The sequence below is a fragment of the Nycticebus coucang genome, chromosome 3 (assembly GCF_027406575.1).
Source record: "Nycticebus coucang isolate mNycCou1 chromosome 3, mNycCou1.pri, whole genome shotgun sequence".
Lineage (NCBI taxonomy): Eukaryota > Metazoa > Chordata > Mammalia > Primates > Lorisidae > Nycticebus > Nycticebus coucang.
Window position 1 is genome coordinate 32707334 of NC_069782.1, and position 21250 is coordinate 32728583.

Below are 21250 nucleotides of genomic sequence, written 5' to 3' on the forward strand. Positions count from 1 at the left end.
CTACCTAGGAACGGAGAGTTCTTTTTCAGAGACTGGCTTACCACGCTGACTGTGGACCACAATCACCTCTGGAGCGTCTAGGAGTTCACACATATTGTAATTCAGCAGGTCTGCAGGATCCCAGACTAATTATATACATATGCATATGTAAAATACACAAAGATTTTACAGATAAATTGTTTATCTGTATGCTACCCACAGATACATAGATACTGTTCTTACCATTTGTATTATAAAGACAGTGAGCATTCTCATTTTAATAATAATGGCATGTAACCCAGTGAGTCACTCCGAGATGTAACTTGATAGTTTTTTAAAAACTTTTTATTTGGAAATAATTTCGAATTTACAGAAAAGATAAAATAATGATGCAAAGAATTGCCTTGTGCTCTTTGCTCAGGTTCAATTGCTGACAGATTGTCACTTCCGCTTCATCAGTATCGATCTCTCCATTATCGATCTGTGTTCCTGAAACAAATTGGAGACGCTTCCTGAAAGTCGGAGACACGACACCACAGTCCAAGAAGCAATGTCACTGTGAATTCCCTAAAAGACAAAGACGTTCTCCCACTTAACCACAATTTACCTTTCAAACGCAGGAAATTGACAAGGGCAGAGTATCATCATCTCATATCGCCGTCTAATCAACCCGGCCCATTCCCATTCACCTGTTGCTCCAATACATGTTGGTCCTGTTTTGGAATCCAGTCCAGGATCGCATGCTACATTTACTTCTGTCTCTTCGGCCTTCTTCATTCTGGAATGATTCTTTAAACTTTTCTTGTCTTTCATTACCTCAATATTTTTGAACATGTCAAGCCAGTTATTCTGCAGAATCCCCTCAATTTGGGTTTGGATGATGTTTCCTTACGACTGACCAGGGAGATCACAGATGGTGCTGTGTTCCTCTCAGTGCGTCAAATCAGAGGACACACATTGTCAATTTGTCCCATTATTGGTGCCGTTCGCTTTGATCTCTGTTCAGAGCCAGGCAAGTGTATTTAAAGTAATAAATCTGAGGATAAATATCGCCACTGCACGTATGAGCGTTGCTTTCACTCCAGCCCTGTGCAAGAAGAGAAAACACACAGGGTGAAAAGAAAAGCACGAGAAAGTGTCTAACTGAGCACCACCGGATTTTCTCAGTTTAATAATTTCCTTGACTATGAATGGGAAGGAAAATATTATTTTTTTCTCTCTTCTCACAGAAAAAGGTGTGCTATGGCAGACACGTTCAGGAAGTATCAAGTTTGCTGTTAAACAGATTATAAAACATGTTTATGCAGTATCAACTCATGGGATTATTCTAGGTCATGTTTCTACTGCTTACTCAGATATCCATTTGTGTGAATCAGCTTTAACCTCCAGAGTTATCCAGTGTAATCCAAACATTACTAATGCATATGTTGCAAATAGATCAGAGAAAGGCCAATTTGGGGCCAGAAATTCAAATTCTGGAGAAGCCATTTCCAAGGCAGTGACAGTGTGGAAATAAGGCAGGTGTCCTCCTAATGAATACTCAGTAGCCCTGTGTGAGAGGCAGCACCAGAATCTCCATGCAGCAGTGACTCTAGAGGGATGGCTGAGGGTTGTTTAATGCTATGTCATACACAGAGTATTTTTAAAACTACAAGGACATATGACAGACCCATAAAAGTAGCAAAACTCTCTAAATATTTTGACGTTTTTTTGAGACAGTCTCACTTTGTCAGCCTCATATCTCCCAGCAAACTCAAAGTCTTGGGCTCAAGCAACTCTCTTGCCTCAGCCTCCCGCCACAACGCTTGGCTTTTTTTAGAGACAAGGTCTCGCTCTGGCTCAGGCTGCTCTCAAACCTGTGAGCTCAGGCAATCCATCTGCCTCGGCCTCCCAGAGTGCTAGGATTACAGGTGTGCGCCACCTCCCCTAGCCTAAATATTTTGATTTCATATCCTTTTTATACACTACTGAGACAATATCCATTATACATATCAAAGAATAGTATTGTTTTTATTTGTAGCAAATGGCCTAAATCAATCTAGTCAACAGACAGTTATGAGGTTTTTCTGGTACATTTTGGGAGTTTCCTATTTAACAGGCCAGCAGCTGTTACTTGATCCAAACCAGTTCGTGTGTCACAATCCAAGCAAGTCTCAGAACAAATAGGCCAAACACAGCAGCACGTGTTAGCAGGCAGGAACAAGTGCTTGTTTTGGCTCTGGACAGCTCCCTCTCTGCTGCTGTGTATGCCAACCAGCATCTCGCGGGAAAGGGTAGTCAGAAGCAGACGTGTACACATATTCACAGCAGGTTTATATAGGCTACATTGTAGGTGAATCAAGCCAGATGCTCCTGAAAGGTATGGAGAGACCCAGGGCTGAGACACTCCAGACGGGAGTGGGCGTGGGCTGCTGGGTCCCTGCCCCTGCAGGGTCCTGTCTTACCACCTCTGACTCACAGCTTATTGCTAACATTTCTTTATGCTAACGGCCTGCCCTCAGGTTTGGTGTCACACACGCGTGAAGCATACTCCACATGCCTTAACTCACCAACTGTAAGAAACTGATTTAGATTCGGGAGGTTGCTTCATTTGATAATTGATCCCCCCCTTGAGTGGTTGATTAGATAGTGTCAACACATGCAAACTACTTATATTAACGTAGTTTAAAATAAATAATCACAGGAATAAAATATCCCATTATTTTTATTTGGGAGAATTTTAGTGGTAGTGGTAGGGCTGATGGTGATCAGCACATGGCATTACCAGGGTTCGCGCAGTTTAGGAAGCTCAGAGCAGGCTGAGAGTACACGAAGCAGGCTGCAGGGCATCTGAAGGGTCACAAAATACCTAAGGGAGCCACACAGCACAGAAACAGTGAGCAGGTTTTCAGCTGTTGCTCCCTCATCACCAATTTCTCATTGTTTATTACAGAAAAATCAGAAAATACAGTCAACAGAATGAGTGAGCCATAATCCATCCTGATAAGGATTACCAATCTTAAACATGTAGACAGAAATCTAGATATGCAAATACTTTTTTTTTTTTTTGAGACAGAGTCGGACTCTGACTTGCCCTAGGGTTGAGTGCTGTGGGATCATAGCTCACAGCAGCCTCAAACCATTGGGCTCAAGTGATCCTCTTGCCTCAGTCTCCCAAGTAGCCGGGACTACAGGCACCCAACACAACACCCAGCTATTTTTAGAGACAGGGTCTCACTCTTGCTCAGGCTGGTCTCGAACTCATGAGCTCAAGCCATCCGCCCACCTCTGCCTCCCAGAGTGCTAGGATTACAGGTGTAAGCCACTGCACCTGGCTAACTTTTCTTTTAAACAAACATGGGAACATTTTCTTATAAATGTATGGTCAATAGCTTCCAATATCTATGTGTGAAGGTCTGACAATTGACCTTGGGAACTCCTCCTAGAAAAAGTGCTACATACCTCAGTACTGAATACCACTATGGTCACCTTCGAAGTACTCCTTCTGGGAAACCAGCACCTAGTCTACCCTTCAAAGCAATTTTGGAACTCTTCTGGAATGACCATCAGAGCTGTCATCAAACAACATCTGACAGTTAAGTTTGCAACTTGTCATCATGCATTTTTTTTTATTTTTATTTTTATTTTTTTTAGATTTTATTTTATTTATTTATTTATTTTGTGTGTGTGTGTGTGTGTGATTTTTGGCCAGGGCTGGGTTTGAACCCGCCACCTCCGGCATATGGGACCAGTGCCCTTCCCCTTTGAGCCACAGGCGCCGCCCTGTCATCATGCATTACATTGGCAGCAGTGAACGGACAACTCCATGAGGTTTCACAACCTTGATACATCAGTGTCTCACAGCTGTGTCCGTGCCGACACCTGGCGGTGCCCTGCTGCATGGAGTTCATTATTGTTTGTTTGTTTTTGTAGAGACAGAGTTTCACTTTATGGCCCTCGGTAGAGTACCATGGCATCACACAGCTCACAGCAACCTCCAACTCCTGGGCTTAAGCGATTCTCCTGCCTCAGCCTCCCAAGTAGCTGGGACTACAGGCGCCCGCCACAACGCCCGGCTATTTTTTTGTTGCAGTTCGGCGGGGCCGGGTTTGAACCCGCCACCCTCGGTATATGGGGCTGGCGCCTTACCAACTGAGCCACAGGTGCTGCCCGGAGTTCATTGTTGTTGTTGCATGTTTTTGTGTGCTGCACGATGACAGCTCTAACGGTTATTTCAAAAAAAAAGAGTTTCAAAATTGCTTTGAAAAGTGGAGTAGGTGCTACCGTGGGTGCATTGCTTCGAAGCATTTTGTCTAAGAAAAGCTGCCTCTCTATTATGGATAGTCAATTTTTTTTTTTTTTTTTTTTGGCCGGGGCTGGGCTTGAACCCGCCACCTCCGGCATATGGGACCGGCGCCCTACACGTTGAGCCACAGGCGCCGCCCCATGGATAGTCAATTTTTTTTTTTTTTTTTTTTTTTTTTTCACACTAAGATAGTTAATTTTATTTGTTCAAGGGCTCATTTTGCAAGCATTAAATCAAGCCTGGGCTTTGATTCCGTAAGCCCAAATTCACATATTAAGGAAGATAAAAGCAAACTATGATCCATGTACCTGGATGAAAGCTAAAGGCTCAGGGTTAATCAGATTGTGGTTTTTGAATTCCTACAGCCTAGAGTTCAGGAGTCACAGGTCTTTTAGGTCCTTTTGGATGTCCCACAGGGTATCTGCACTTTTCTTGAGCTGAGCAACCTCTTCATCCTTTAGTTTCTGGTTGATGACACTAGTTAATCCCCGAGCATTGAGGATACACGGAAGGCTCAGGAAGACTTCATTCTCAATACCGTACATCCCCTTCACCATTGTTGATACTGGGTGAATCCTGGACAGATTTTTTAGCATAGATTCAATAAGATCAGCTACACTTAATCCAATCGCCCAATTAGTATATCCTTTTAGCTTGATGACTTCATAGGCACTCTCAACCACCATCTTATGGACTTCCTTCCAATTTTCACTATCATTGTTTGTTCCCATTTCTGGATTCAATTCCTGGAGAGAAACACCTGCCACATTTACTCCGCTCCACACAGCCACACTTGAGTCTCCATGTTCTCCCAAAATCCATCCATGGCAGCTGCTGGGATGAATGCCAAGCTTTTCAGCCATAAGATAGCGAAATCTAGCAGAATCCAGGTTACACCCACTTCCAATCACACGGTGTTTGGGTAATCCACTTAGTTTCCAGGTAACATATGTAAGAATGTCCACTGGATTGGAAACCACAATTATGATGCAATCAGGACTGTACTTGACGATCTGAGGAATAATGAACTTGAAGACGTTAACATTTCTCTGTACCAGGTTGAGACGACTCTCCCCCTCTTGCTGACGGACGCCTGCAGTTACCACCACGATCTTAGAATTGGCAGTCACAGAGTAATCTTTATCTGCCACAATTTTAGGTGTCTGAAGAAACAAGCTCCCATGTTGCAGATCCATCATTTCTCCTTTAAGCTTATCTTCCAGAACATCCACAAGAGCAAGTTCATCAGCCAGGGACTTTCCCAGAATGCTGATAGCACATGCCATGCCAACTTGTCCAACACCCACTATAGTGATCTTATTGTTTGGAACCGCTGCTTCTTCTTCTGCAACTGGTGCAATGAGTTTTTCCTTAAGAGTTGCCATTGTACACAGGACTGAGAAGGTTTCACTAGCTGCTGTGAAAGTGGAGCGCAGGAGATCTGGATAGTCAATTTTTTAAAATTATCCTTTTAGTCCCTCTCTCCCGCAGACAAAGAGGGGAATGCAAGCCATTTGGTCTAGTAAAATGACCAAACGTGTTGTCGAAAGAGTTTGCTGACAGGGCTCTGCAGAGGAAGGTTAGGAGGAAGCAAACCACTGAGCCCTGAAGCTCATCACGTCTTTGGTGGGCAGTCAGAATTTAGCACCTTCTTTATACCTTTCTGCCTTGTCTGGTCATCTCTTTACTCCCCCCTCCCCCCTGCCTGATGCTCAAATGTCATGATGTGTGCCATGGGCTTTACCTGTTTGGGTCTACTATTTTATTATTGTAAGAATTTCTCAAATATGTTTTAAACCTGAGAAATTCTTTCATTTAAACAAGGAACACAGCAAGCCATTACAAAAAAAAAAAAAAATTTGCAGTTTTTGGCTGGGGCTGGGTTTGAACACGCCACCTCTGGTATATGGGGCTGGCACCCTACTCCTTTGAGCCACAGGTGCCGCCCCACAAAAAAAAAAAAAGAAAAATAGAAAAGAAAATTAACACACAAAATAGATTAAGGGAGCTTCTCTGTAGGCCTCCTGGAACCAGAATTAAAACTTCGCACTTGTGCTAGAACACACAGGACAGACTCTTCTTTTTTTTTTTACAGTTTTTGGCCAGGGCTGGGTTTGAACCTGCCACCTCCAGCATATAAGGCCGGCACCCTACTCCGTTGAGCCACAGGCGCCACCCAAGGACAGACTCTTCTTTTCCTCCCAGTCCCACCTTGGCCTCTGTTAGATTTTCCCAGAGACAAAAGTGAGGCCCTTGCCTAAGATGTAAAATTTAGGGGAAGTTTGGAGAAAATCAAAAAGCTCAGTAATCAAGATTTAAAAAAATTTAATGAATTATTTTAAAGTAATCAAATGCAAAAAATTATGGTGAACAAAGTATTAAAATGTTGGCTGGGCATGGTGGCTCATGCCTTTAATGCCAGCACTTTGGGAGGCTAAGGCAGGTGGATTGTTTGAGCTCAGGAGTTTGAAACCAGCCTGAGTAAAACTGAGATCCTGTCTCTGCTAAAAACAGAAAAACCAGCTGGACATTGTGGTGCGCCTACAGTCTCAGCTACCTGGGAGGTTGAGACAAGAGGATTGCTTGAGCCCTGAAGTTTGAGGTTGCTGTGAGCTGTGATGTGACAGCACTTTAACCTGGGCCAACAAAGTGAGACTTTGTCTCCAAAAAAAAAAAAAAAAAAAATGTGAAAGACAAAAATGGCAATAGTTTTGCTGAGCTATGTTGGAGCCTGAGCCAAAAGGACAAACCAGTAATACTGACAATACTGTCTTTATCTTGATAATATTCCTTATGTTGATGATTGAGTTTTTGCTGTTTCTTTAACTTTTGGACTTCAAGTGGTACTTCCTCTCCTTACCCTAGTCCTGACTCCCACAGTATTCTTCAAATCCATCACCCTGCGCTTCTACACCGCTGTTACTTTTCTCTTATCCCTTATTAGTATCAACGCTCCCTGAGTGTAAAAACCACGCCACACTCAGCTTTGTATCTCCAACACGCTAGGCGTGTGTTAGGCATTTAATAAACATTTTTGTAATGAATGGATGGCTCTAGAAGCCATTAGATGTGAGTTCATCCATCTTGCTCAACTTTAACTAGTCTGTGATCTTGAGCAGATCATAACTTCTCTGGCTTCAGCTTGCTCATCTGGGAAATGAAAAACTGGGTGATCGTGAAGGTCCTTCTGCATCTGAGTAAAGAATTTATCTATAGCAGTTCAAGTCTCCCCAGACATTCCTCGCCTGGTGGCTGATGGTATCAATAAGGCAGCTGCAAGGAAGATGGTATTTTGCAACAGATCAGCGAGCTATGTTGAGCAAAGCTGTGGAGTTATCTGTAAAATGCCCTCGTGGATAGATGGATAGATAATAGCTTTGAACTTACGTTCTGCTAGGATTATACTTAAGAAGCCATCCAGAGAGTCATCTCCCCAGTAATGCTGTCCTGGTTGAGAAAGTCAAGCATTGTCCCTTCATTTGGTCAACATATGTTAAGAAATACCCTCCCCCTTTTAGTTCCATTCCTGTTGGACTGTTGTTTTTTAAGTGTAAGCAAAGGCCACTGAAGTGTAGAAAGGCATCTTATGATTTCCTGTCATCCTCCCTGTGTGATTGGGAGGGAAGAAGAGTCAGAGGAGAGTGAAGCAGCTCCTTACAGGTAAGAAAGGAGTGTCCATTGGGCACCCCTGTCCACCTGCTGGGCCAGCCCTTTGTGGCACACCAGACAAGGTTTCTGTTTTCGGTGCGTTTTCCAGATCCTGCCAAGAAAAGAAAAATTAACAAAGAAATACCAGAACTGGTTATCTAAGCAACTGCCAAGGAGTCAGAATAGCAGAAGTAAAGGAGAAAGCAAATTACCTTTAGGAGTCTACTGTGGGAGGCCTTGGAAAGCTTATTTCACGTCACCTTTATAACTGCCTTTCGAGTTAAGTATTAATATCTCTAATTGATGAATAAGAACACAGAGGCTTAGAGTAAAAGTCACTGAAGAAATATTATTTCCTTCCACAAAGGGTTCACATGCAAACTCTTCTAATGTATTTGAAATAGATTCCCTGACCTGGGTGCGGTGACGTTTCACAAAACAAGGAAATCCTGCTTGCCTTTCTGCCTCCTCCGTGATGCAGCCCGGGGTTTGGAAAAGGCTTTTACTTCACTATCTCACCCATGGGGCGTTTGCTTGTTAGTATACCGCCAGGATTTGGAAATTCTACTCGGGGAATTTAAAATAGCCCCTTAGTCTCATTTTCACTCTCAGATAGGATTTTCGCCCTCCTGCTGGGTCACTGGAAATAACGTGACCATGTATTTTATTTGGTAGTTCTAAAAGCTTTGCATTCAGTGACCAAAATTCTCCAGCTGGCTTCGTGTTCTGGGATTTTCCTTTCTTCTTTCTAGAAGCAGGCAGGATCCTGACTGTTTCCATTAAAAAGGGCTCAGGTGGAAAGCTGCCTCCTCTATAACTTTAAGGCCCTAACCTTGAAATGTTAGCTTTGGAACCACAGAACCTGTAAAACCGGCTTGGTGCTTTTCTTTTTTCCTGTCTTTTGGGGGGTTTGAGTTTACCCTGTTGTTGTTTTACCTCTCCTCCCGCCTCCACGCGTGACCCCAGGTGGCAGGGAGGGATTGGGATTTGACCATCCGTGAAAGGTGGCAATTTGGTGGCCCTGCAATGGGGAGGTTGCTCACCTGCAGGCCGAATATGAGGCCAGGCATAACACACACAGCCACCCTCAACCCCAGTCTGCGGGACCCGACCCCCCCACTGTGAAGCAGAAGGACTCAACAAATCCCTTAAAGCCTCCCAAACCACTCAGCCTCCCACCTTTAAAGTCAGATGCAGCATGAGAGGGCAGTGAATCACGCAGCCCCGGCAACTTCTGAGGTAGCAACCACATCAGCAGAAAGCACCAATCACATCAATTTTGAGATTTTAATTTTTTAAAGTGATTACTTTCTGTTATATGTTAGAAAATCCATTCTATACTTGCTTAGTGAATTTTATTATAATCCAGTTGTTTTTTTTTTTTTTTTTTTTTTTTTTAAGACAGAGCCTTACTTTGTCATCCTTGGTAGCGTGCCGTGGTGTCATAGCTCACAGCAGCTTCAAACTCTCAGGCTCAAGCGATTCAATGAAGTCTTAATAGAAATACTGATGCAGAGCTTATCGAATGCAAGATTTCAATTATCATAGCAAAGGCTAAGAATATTAAACAATAGAAAGATGGTATTTGATGGGAAACTTCTGGGCATGTGGTTTACATAATTTTTCCACTTAGCATGTGCCTACGCTGGTCGGAACTGTATGTCTTACTGGGCCTATCCCCACAGCTGATAAAAGGCTTGTCATTGAAAGCCTGACACATCTCTCCATGACCGCACAGGGTCTTGTTAGCACTGGTGGGCAGAGTGGCCAGGAGGTGGTCAGTGGGTTGACAATGCATTTCCCAGGATGGCAAAAAGCAGTCTTTGAAACCACTGGGGGGTATTAACAGACTCATGGGGAAGAAGCCAGAATGGAACATGGTCCCTGGAAGAGCTTATTAAGTCAACAGTAGAAAAAGAACCCCCAATCAGAGAACTTTTCATGGAGGGAAAGTTACTAAGACACCCATGCATAACGTGGCACACGGGGCCCATCTCTTCCATTCCTGGCCACCACCTACCACATACACCCTCTGCGCCTCCCCCACCTCTCACCTACACAAAGTCAACTCATCCCAGAAAACTCAACTCGAGCATTAGCTTTCCCAGGAAGGCTTCTGACACCCCAGAAGATGAATGCCTTTGTGTTTCCGCATCAGCCCTTATCACATTTTATTAGGATGTTTGTGTATGTGAACTGTGACCTCCATGAGGGCAGTGACTGGGATTTACTCATCGGTGCAGCCCCAGCACCAAGCCCAGGGCCAGGCACAAGTAAATACACAGCCAGTCAGCAAATCACCCGATAAACAACTGCTGAAGGATTGCAATGAGAAGCAATGACCGTAAGGTCATCAGGAAAAGCTTCTCAGATAACTGGAATTTTGAATAAAGGTTGAAAAGTAGAACTAGCTGGATTGGTAGGAAGGAGATTCGGCATATCCTTTATGGGAACTGTCCGTAGAAGCACTGAGACGGCTCTCAGGATACCTCACTCCAGGGATTACTGAAAAATGGGATTCACAAAGAGGAAGAGGACGGCTGGAGGGCTGAAAGCACTTTGTAGTCTGGGTTTGATGGGCAGACTGTGCAATTCTTCCATGACTGTAGATAGGATGAGCCCATGCCAGTGGCACCCTGGTCAAATTCTCACCAGAGAATTCGTATTCAGCTTCTTTAAATCCTTCTGCATTTTCAATTAAATGCAGCATTTCCTTCATTTCCTGGCTGAAATCCTTACACAGGTTTCAGTGGTAGCTGAAAGGATTTTTTCATTATTTCCACCAACTACAGTAAACTTATTCTTGCCGGGGTCCAAGCCAATTCGAGCTGTTTTTGTTTTTTTTTTAAGGCTGCAACTTCCTTATCTTCAAGCAAATTTAATCCCACATTTATTATTAGAAATATCATTGTGGTTTGGGCACCATTTCTTGTGTGTGCACATGCAGTGAAAAGGCCTTGGTTGAGTCCTGCGATCACAGCATGCTGTCAGGAAGAGGAAATGAGCAGAGCCATCCACCAGAACACACTGTACCTTTTTAAACATTAATCATTGTTCAGGTCTGTGGACCTGGCTGCTGAAGGCAGTGATGGGAATCAGGAATTATATGTGAAAAATCCTACCTATGGAAAATTTTGGAATTCCCTTCTCTGTCCTGGTTCCCAAACTTATGTGGCTATTTTTTTTTTCTTTTGTAAGAAACAGAAGTATAGCTGAACTTATCTCTTATCTGAAAAGAGCTCTCTCTATCTGATCCATGTCTGTTCAAAAGAACCAAGTCATTCTGTCTGACAGCATTTGCCCTGGGATGATGTGACATTAAAACCTCACTATAGAAGAAATTTCTGTTCCAGGAGGAACTTTGTCTTGGTGATTAGAAGGGACTTGATAATCACCAGCTATTTGCTGGTGTAGCCTAGACACACATGGGTTATCATGGATTTTTATAATCCATGGAAAAATGTTTGCTGCTCTGTTGATTTTATTTTTTGATAAATGCGGGTCACGGAAACCAGCATTTAAATGATTTTATCAGATGTGCTGTCTACATCATCATTATCATTTTGTAAATCATTTCTGTACATTAGATTCTAGCACTTTCTATCATAGGACTTCTCAAGGTGAATTAAAATGCACGCATAAGTATCTGTCACCCCTACAGGACTACAGTCTCCTGAGTACTGGGTCTGTATCTTACTCAGAGGTCTCAGCATCCTGCATATGTCAGTGTACTCAATAAGTATCAGTTATATAAGTAATTTGAGATAGCAAAATCATACCACTTCCAGGATCTTTTAAAAATGTTATTAGAGGCTGACTGTGGTGGCTCCTGTCTATAATTTCAGCACTTCCGGAGACCAAGGCAGGAGGATCACTTGAGGTCAGACATTTAAGATCAGCCGGAGCAACAAAGTAACACCCTATCTCTACAAAGACTAGAAAAATTAGCTGCGTATGGTACATACCTGTAATCTCAGACAGTCAGGAGGCTGAAGCAAGAGGATCTCTTGAGCCCAGAATTTTGAGGTTGCTGTGATCTATGATCATGCCAATTGCCGTCACATCTGGGTAACAAAGTGAGACCCTGTATCCAAAAAAAAAAAGTAGTACTATTGACACATTGACACAATGATATTTCTAATAATAAAATCTGGAAACAAACTAAATCTCAACCATAGGGGAATAGTTTAATATAAGCAACAATGTAACTATATGATAGTAGGGTGTTGTTCAGAAATGAAAATTTTTGAAGAGAAAACTTGTAATCCCCCAAATCCTTGTGACAATAGCAGGTGAAAGTATCAGGATATTAAATTTGTATACACAGTTTGATTGCCACCATGTGAAAGAAAACTATTACTCAGAGAAAAAAAAAACCTAGCTAAGGTTGTATAATTATGATTTTTTTCTTCTTTTCCTGTTTTTCACAATTTCTAGCATACTTTTATATTGAAAATGGAAACACAACTTTAAGAGAAAAAGAAAACAGCAATTTTAGTAGCCTTATCATCAGTTAATGAGCTAAAGGGTGGTATTTAGCTGGTCCTCACATTCAGAATTTCCCATCATGAACACTTATAAGTATTTTATTTAAAAGTTTTCTAAAATAATATAGCAAAGAACACTCTGTAGTAAAACCATGAAAATTCATGTCTTTCTCCCCCACCTAATGGTTCAGAAGACTCTTCAGAATACCCCTTTGGGTCAAATATGGAATAATCTCTCTGGAATTCTTTGAAGTCATGTTTGGCTGAAGTGATGGACTGTTTGATGGGTATCACTGTTACAGAAAAGTGCAGCAATAATGAAAGTTCAATCATTTCACCTTAATGCTGGCTTTGTGTACAGAGGGACAAATGCTTTCTTATGTCAGTTAGAGGAAAACTGTACACTCCCCACAGGCCTAGAGTGACAGATACACTTGGCAGGCTTACTGTAACAGGAAGACATTTACTGTGAAGGTGGCTGCCATTCAGAAATATGAATGATCTATATGTTGCAAAGTCTTTCCCTTCAACATCCCTCCGTCTTCAGAGTCTGGGTTTCAGAAGCTTTCCCCAGCATGTGTGACCCAGACCCTGTGTGGTGTGATCTCTTCCTGTTTACCTTAACTGGCTGCTTCCTCTTCTATTTTTATTTCTTCCCACCTCTCTTCGCTTTCTTAGGTGCCTTATTTCTGGTTTATTTCTTCCTGCAATTCTACTGAGAGAATCTCAGTAGTGGCTCCTTTTGCTGCAAAGCATCCTATTAGAGGAGGGTTCCTGTCTTATTTTAAACACGCTTCTTTTAGGGTGTACTTCACATAGCTCCTGGGCTCACTTAGCTTTAATTGTCCAGCCAGAGAGCCACCTAGACAATTTCTGGTGAGACAAGATTGGACCTTCCCACTAAATAACAGAAAATAATGGTGAATAAATGTAAACCCGATAAGAGCATTAAGTTCCTGGTTCTCCACAAATCACAAGTGATTATTTGCAAACCTCAGGATTAGTGATCAATGAATTAGAAGATTTCTTGATCCTATTAGAAATGTTAATCTAGTGAGAACAGAGAGAGGCATTTGTGGAGGAGGCTGAGCTCTGCCCAGGCCGTGCCTGTCCCCACTGTCCTGGCTCTGTGAGAAAGGAAGGAGCGGGGAAGAGAAAGAACATTTGCTCAGCACCTACTGTATTCCAGACACTGGGCAAGGGGCTCTCACGCACTGAACCTAGTTAATCTTCCCAGCAATCTTTCAAGGCAGGATTATCATCAGACTTGTTCCTGATGAAAAACTTGAAGATTAGTAAGATTAAGTAGCCTGACCTCAGCCACACAGCCAGAAAATGGTAAACTTGGAAATAAGGACTTGAATGTAGCACTTTGAGTCCAAAGTCCATCAGTTTCTCATTACAATGGTTGCAATGTTTGGTTATAGCTGGCAGCAATGTCTCAAGTTATTAAAGACCAGAAAGTAAGGTACAGGTCAGCTCTCAGAGGCTGGCCTCCTGCTGCTCCTGACTCCCACACTGACTGTATCTGCCCTGCCTGAGATGAGTAGTCAGGTTATCCCTGATGGTCTCTAGGAAGTCATAACCTTAAGAATCAGAATTTAAGGCCAATGTCTTAGTAGTAACCGGCTGACCCTGTGTCTCCTAAGGAGGGGCTGGCCCCTTCCTGGCTGAGGAATATATAGAAACCTTCTATATTTGCTTCATAACTTTTCTATAGGACCAAGGAAACCACTGTCATTCTTGGAAATTCCACCAATATTAAAATCATTCCTCAGCACCTGTTTTCCCTCTCCAAGATATCCTGTTAAGATATATAAATCCCTATAAGGTAACACTAGAAACTCATTTATTAGCCAGCATCTCGGCAGAAGGTAGCTGGTCAAGTTCATAGGCCAGGTGCTGGAGTGGAGGACCAGGTAAATAAGTTCTAGAAGAGAAACTCTCCTTTGTCACATCACCCCACAACTTGTGTTCTTTATTTCTGTTCTACCTTTATTGTAATTATTTATTTGTTTGTTTATTCATAGACAGAATCTCGCTTCGTCATCCTCCGCAGAGTGCCCTGGCATCATAGCTCACAGCAGCCTCAAATTCTTAGGCTCAAGCTATTCTCTTGCCTCAGCCTCCCAAGTAGCTGGGACTATGGGCACCCGCCACAACGCCTGGCTATTTTTAGAGACAGGGTCTCGCTCTCACTCAGGCTGCTCTCAAACTTGTGAGCTCAGGCAATCTACCCATCTCAGCCTCTCTGAGTGCTAGGATCACAGGCATGACAGCCCTATCTTTATGTGTCAATTATCCTCTTGGTAAAGTATCAAAAACATTTAACACTGGGAACAGGAGTCTACATCAATCATGAATTGAAACATGAAAGTGACTCAAGTTCTTGATTTTGCAGAATCATCAGCCATACTTAACTAGTGACATTTATTTTTAATAAAAATTCAATTTAAAATAGCTTAAGTATATAGAAAAGTTACGAAGCAAGTACAGCAGGTTTCTATATATCCCATATCCGGTTTGACTATCATTAGGTAAGATGTTATACTACTACTACTAGTGACTACTGTCCATACTATATTCAGATTTTCTTAGTTCTTTCTTTTTTTTTTTTGACAGAGTTTCATTATGTCGCCCTCGGTAGAGTGCCGTGGCGTCACAGCTCACAGCAACCTCCAACTCTTGGGCTTAAGCGATTCTCTTGCCCCAGCCTCCCAAGCCCCTGGGACTACAGGCTCCCACCACCATGCCCAGCTATTATTTGGTTGTATTTGTCATTGTTGTTTGGCGGGCCCGGGCTGGATTCGAACCCCCTAGCTGCTGGGCTACAGGCGCTGAGCCTCTGAGTTTTTTCTTAATGCCCTTTGCTGTTCCAGAATCCCACCCAAGAGACTGCATTCCATTTAGTTATCTCATCTCTTCAGGCTTTTCTAGAATGTGACGATTTTTCAGACTTGCCTTGTTTGGGGGTGACCTTGAGCAGTACTGGTGACGTAATTAAAGAATGTTTTTCAGTTTGGGTTTATCTTATGTTTTTCTCATGGTTAGATCAATGTTATGGGTTTCTTGAAGGACAATTAAAAAGGTATAGTGCCCTTCTCACCCTTTCATATGGACATACATGTCTTATCACTGTTGATTGAGCATTTATTTTTAAAGAAAATAAATTGGTGGTAGGCCCGTCTGAGTCAGACCTGGACCTGGACCTTCCTAAAATGATTAAACTGGCACACATTCAGATTGCCAAACTACCTCGAAACAAACTAATGTTTCATTCAGCCCAAGTCCCTGGCTGTTTATGCAAGATCCTTTGCAGAAAACATTAGGAGTTCCTTAGAGAAAACGTCCGTCTTAAATATAGAATGCAGTTAGGATGCCATGTACAAAGAATTTCTCTGAACTGAGAGTGAGCGAGTGCTTGGTTATTACACAATACCAGCTGTGGAACCCCGCCTGCTTAACCTACAGGCCAAAATCCCCAGAAGACAATATTAGCAATGAACCAGACTTTCATATTTCCTGCCTCCCCCGAATTTGTAACATTACCGAACTGCCAGGCTACTCCGGGGAGCCCTTGCCATTCATTACCTTGTAGGGAAAACAGTGGCAGAATTACTCTTCATTTGTGTTGCATAAGAACATCACCTTCATTTCAATGATTAAACCTGATTAAATGTAGCCATCAGCCTTTAAAGTTCTGAGAAACATTCAAACTCAGAAAGGAAAGCGGCATGCCAGCAGCCTCTCGGCAATCCCTTCCCCTCCTCCCTTTGTGCAAGCTCCTTTCCAAGCAGCTGGGGGAGGCCAGGCGTCATGGAGAGCAATCCCGTGCCACGCTCGGAGGTGCCTGGTTTGAATGGATCCTCCCACCCCTGCCGTCCTACCCGGGAAGGTGGTGGGAGCTCCCTGCACTGCCCGCCACTCTTGCATTGTTCTGGTTTAAATTGCTTCCTTCACTTTCTCACTTCTCAAGTAAAGGCAGCCTGTGGTTTGGGGTTTTGATTTTATTTTTATTTATTTTTAAACTTCTGGGGGCTCTTTCCATTTTTGTTTTCTTGCCAAACCAACTAGCATTTTTCCTTTTCCTGTCTGGGCCCTTCCACTGCCACCCACCAGTGTGTTCACTGAACACCCAAGGTTAAATGCTGGGACTGGAGGAGCTGTTTTCTCTATTGAGCATCTTCTGTGGGCCCCGCTGCTTTCCGGCCACTGCAGCGAGGGCAGGCAGAGGGGACAGGAATGCAGACACAATTGCACACAGCCTTCCTCCAGGAGAGGGCCACCCCAGAGCAGACCTACCTGGGGGCGGCACACACAGTTCCACTCACCTCCTCCCACACCCCTTTGTATTTGTTCTCTTAACAACCCCAAGGGCCTCACTGATGCAAATTGCATGTTAGGGTTTTCATCTTGTGCCTTCCCTGTGCTCACCATCTGGAAAACTAAGCATAACAACTGAATGACCTAAAAAAAAAAAAAAAAAGGGTCCTTGGAATCCTTGAAGTGGGTTATGGCCATTACAGTCAGCACTGCCTTCCACTTTTATCAGCATCCTGGAAGGGCAGGGGAGATGGTGTTTTGTAATCAGGTCCACATGCTGCAGGCTTGATTGATTATCAGGGCAGATCTCAGATGTTACACAATCCCCAGCTACTTTGATCTTCTCTGTCCTGGTCTGTATACCCAGCTGGATAAATAACATTAGTCCAAGCACAGCTTCCTGGACAAATGTTAAAAATTGATAATGTCCTACATTTTCTAGAAGCACAGGTGCTTCAGATCAATAGGGCTAATCTTGTGGAAACAACTCGCTCTAAGACTTTTTATAAGACAAAGAGCTTTTGTGTTTATGGGTTCAGATTTGGGAGGAAAAAGGAATTTTCTTGAGCTAAAAATGTTTCCTTTAGAGCTAATGGATTGTTAACATTCAGGTTGGTTTAATGAACTCTTTAAAAAGAAGAAGAAGAAAAGCAACCAAAACAAAAGTAATAAAACCTGCACTATCACCATCTGCTTATTACAGCAGTTAACTTCCTGTTTATGAGTTTTTCAAAGATGACTCCCCTGACAGCTTGAGATAAATATGCTCTTATGAAACAGTTATTTCTCCAGGTTTGCTCTTATCAGAACAAAGACAGGTGGAATTGGAGATTCCTACTGGAATACGGGCTAGCTTTCAAATGCTTAGAAATAATAACGTTGTAATTGGGTTACAGCCTCAGCCCAGCTGACAGCAACCTCCAACTCCTGGGATCAAGCAATCCTCCTGCCTCAGCCTCCCAAGTAGCTGTGACTACAGGTGCTTGCCACCACACCTAGCTATTTTTTATATTTTTAGTAGAGACAACGGTCTCAGTTTGCTCAGGCGGGTCTCAAACTCCTGAGCTCAAATGATTCTCCTGCCTCAGCCCCCCAGAGTGCCAGGATTACAGGTGAGAGCTTGGAGAAACTCTTAAAAGATATTCCTCTATAAATTTAGACAAATACCAAAAGACTCGCCCCAGCTTTTCTCTGGTTGGGAGAGGCAATGGGGAAGCAGGTCTCGTTCTGTGGGTGAAGATGCACATGTGACTTTATGCAGATCCTAAATCTGCCAAGGCCTCTGCTTCCTCATGTCTAGAATGTGGAGTCCAGCTAAAGTCTAACTCTCATAAGCTGTGCTCCCAATGAGAACAGTGATTAGGAAAGAGAAGTTCACAGTCAGACGGCCCTGGTTTCAAACCCTAGTTCTACCACCGTGTATTGTTAGGTGAAACAGTTAACCTTTTGGAGGCTCAATTTCCGACCTGTATGAAATGGTTCTAATAATTACACTGCGCTCAAAGGCTGAGGTAAAGATTCAGTGAGATAATTACATGAAACTCTTAGTATAGGGTCTAGCTTATAATAAGTATTAGATAAATGTTAGCTTCCATTGGTGGAGGCCATGCTAGTATATTAATAATAAGGTTTTGTTTACATGTGGTTGCCTTCCTGTCCTGCAGTAAGTTGATCCACTTTTACAGGGATGGATGGATCAGGCAAATAGGTCAGAGAAGATGGAGACTCTTGCTGTCATGAATTCAGAGGTTGCTGTTGTTAACATAACATCAATATTCCTGCTTCTAGTGTTTCTGCTGCAAAACAGTAATTAAGTTCGTTGTGTCCTCTCTGGATTGCTTCCTATGACTCTCCACGCTAAGGAACAAACACTATCAGAGATTTGGTTCTTTTCCTGAATGGTCTCTGAGCAAGGCCAAAAAAAAAAAAAAAAAGCTTTAAAAAGAATAATTTTTAACAGAGATGGTAGCAAATCAGAGGGATGTGTGCTTTGGGGGAGGAATGTTCAGTTTCCCAATCAAAATATTATGGCTAATCCCAACCAAATCCACAGCAGCAGAGCCTTTTCAGGACATGAAAAAGACGGCAATGTAGTGGGTGGGAGGGGAGAAGAGAGGGTCAGGGTTGACCACGGACGGGGAAGGCCCGGCTTCCAGTCACACCTGAGCTGGCTGAGTGCACATGGGCCAGTCCTTTGAGCCTCAGTGTTCTCATCTGTCCGACCATCATAATACCTGCTCGGGCCTTCTCACGGGGCCAGGTGAGATCACAGGACCTCTGAGACCGTGCACAGAGGGAGTCTGCACAGTCACACAGCATTTCACAAATGTGAGGGAGTCAGGCAAAGGTCCCAAATGAGAAGAACAAAAAAATACTGAAATGAATCTATGAAAGTAAACGTTTCCCTGGAAAATTTTCCTTCTTTGATCTTCTCTGAAATCAACCATTTCCTGATCTGATTTTCCTTGCCTGAAGTGTTTGTCTAAGTAATTGCTACTTTACACAAAAAGCCATTTCCACCTTGAAAGTAAAAACATCAGAGTCCCCTGCCCAGTTAGCGTTAGACCCAGGGGCTCCCTCTGAGCCAGGCAGATCTGAAATCATCATGTTTCTGTCTCCTTCCATTGGAACAGAAGCTCCTTGAAGGCAGAGACTTTGCCTACCATGGCCTGGTACAGGAGATAGTGCCTGCCATTTCATAGTCATTCAACAAATATTTTTGGATAAAACAATACACAGAAATCGCTTCCCTCTTCAGGAGGCTGGAGTGCACCTGCAGCAAAACCAACTAATAAAAGAGGAAGAGCAGGAGGGAGGAAGAGGAGGAGATGAGAACAGCAAAGGAAGGAGGAGGGAGAGGCAGAGGAGAAATAATTGGCTCTGGTCCATGTTGCAAGAACATCCTCTCTTATGCTCCCCCCTTTCCCTAAACTCCATGGGGAGAAGACTGGTTATTGCTGACTTAGGACACTTTTCAAACCAAAGCTGAAAATAACTTCAAAAGAAGATAACATCCTAGGGACACAAAGCACCCTCACTAGGAAATGCTACTTATTTAGTAAAATAAAATATAGTTTGACTAGCTCGGTTGCTGTTGCAAGGAAACAGTGGTTCCAGCTGACTTTAAAACTGCCACCCAAATGAAGGAATGAGGCTCTTCTGGGAAATGTAGGCTTCTAATGGATGGTTGTGGTTTGAAAAAGTTCCCACACAGTGATTTTTTTTTTCTTTTCTAAATGCTTCTCCACCATAATCTGTTATATAATTATCGTGCAACTTCGTCACTGCTTCTCACAGACTGATGAAATCGTACCCACCTAGACCAGCACCACTGACATATTTCTAGAATCTATGGGGTTCATTGGAATTGCATTGGCAGAATTAGGGAATCTGGTGATTTCAACCAAATTAACAGCAGGAAAATTGTTCCGGGGGCGTCTTCTCCTTCCCAGGCTTGTACGGCCACTTCTCTGTTAGGGACGCCATAAGGCTGACTTTGGCAGATGGACGGCTTGAGAGAAATTGAGTTTTGCGCCTTAGCAAATGTGTGACCCAAGTGACTCTTACCCAAACCCCCACATTTCAGCCCTTAGCAGTGCACATTGGGACCTGAAGCATTGAGAGGCGATTTTAGTCAGAACTCTGTGTTGAGGTTAACGGAAGCTGACTCTGGATATCCTAAGCAAAGAAATGAATTTATTGGAAGGATACAGAATTGCTCCCGGAAGGAGAAGCCAAAGAATCTGCTCTGTAAAAGTGCAAAAGATGCTCTAGGAATTTCAGGTTTTATGAATATATGCAGCTTCCTCAGTTTTATTGCCACCAGGGTAAATGATTTCCAACCATCCTCAGTTTTCACGTCATTTCCCTTGACATTGAAATTCCAGGTCAAGAGCACCTCAGAGACCTGACTTCAGTCAGGTATCAGCCTCCCCATGGCCAGGTTAGGGGAAGGCGGTGGAACTGATGGTCATTTCTCTTATAGGGGAAAAGTGGGTGCCCTGTGCAAAATCAAGGGTCTCTCTTCAGACTGCCGTGGCACCCTTGCTTCACTTTGGCCAGGGAAGATGTGGTGCTGTGCTAAAGAGAGGGGTGTGGAGGTGGATTACGCTACTTTTAGCTCACTATCTTCCAGTTCCACCTCCTAGCTTCCCTCTCCTGCAAACTATGAATTAGCATACCAGCCATCTCCACACCAGGACAACACGTGCTCATTCTCCTGGGGGACAATCTGGAAAGTGTGAGCAGCTAAGAATTTTGGAGAAGGGGGAAAAATGAGTAAAGGGAATAATCCTTAAGACAAGAGGGGTGGGTATCAGGCCCTCCTTTTGACCTGTTGAGTTGGTTTCATTCCATCCCAGAACAATGCAGGTCTGGTTTAATTTGAGAGAACTCCATTTATATCCCAACTATAGTGCTTGGAATTTTCTATTTGTGATTTTTTTTTTTTTAATGTGAAGGAAAAACAAAGATCCAATAAAAGTCAATGATGTTTCTTTGATTCCTTTTTCTAGGAATTTTTTATTAC

The 21250-nt window shown here is 43.1% G+C and overlaps 1 protein-coding gene and 1 long non-coding RNA gene across 4 annotated transcripts in view; both read right to left on the bottom strand.

The window, feature by feature from the left end:
• Positions 1 to 318: 318 nt before the first annotated feature.
• The window catches only part of LOC128581440 (uncharacterized), a 44276-nt gene continuing 23344 nt past the window's right edge, over positions 319 to 21250 (bottom strand). Inside the window, exons 2-4 of one of the 3 annotated variants that reach the window (XR_008378838.1) lie at positions 11878 to 11996; positions 7652 to 7870; positions 319 to 1066 (exon numbers count right to left, since the gene is read on the bottom strand). This is a non-coding gene — a long non-coding RNA (uncharacterized LOC128581440). Of the gene's footprint in view, positions 1067 to 7651; positions 8025 to 11877; positions 11997 to 21250 lie in introns of all 3 variants that reach the window. The other 2 variants (XR_008378837.1, XR_008378836.1) reach the window with 2 other exon arrangements.
• On the bottom strand, positions 4448 to 5699 carry LOC128581439 (L-lactate dehydrogenase B chain). Its single transcript, XM_053584271.1, has one exon. The coding sequence runs from the start codon at positions 5647 to 5649 to the stop codon at positions 4645 to 4647; it is 1005 nt and encodes a 334-aa protein (XP_053440246.1). The 5' UTR covers positions 5650 to 5699; the 3' UTR covers positions 4448 to 4644.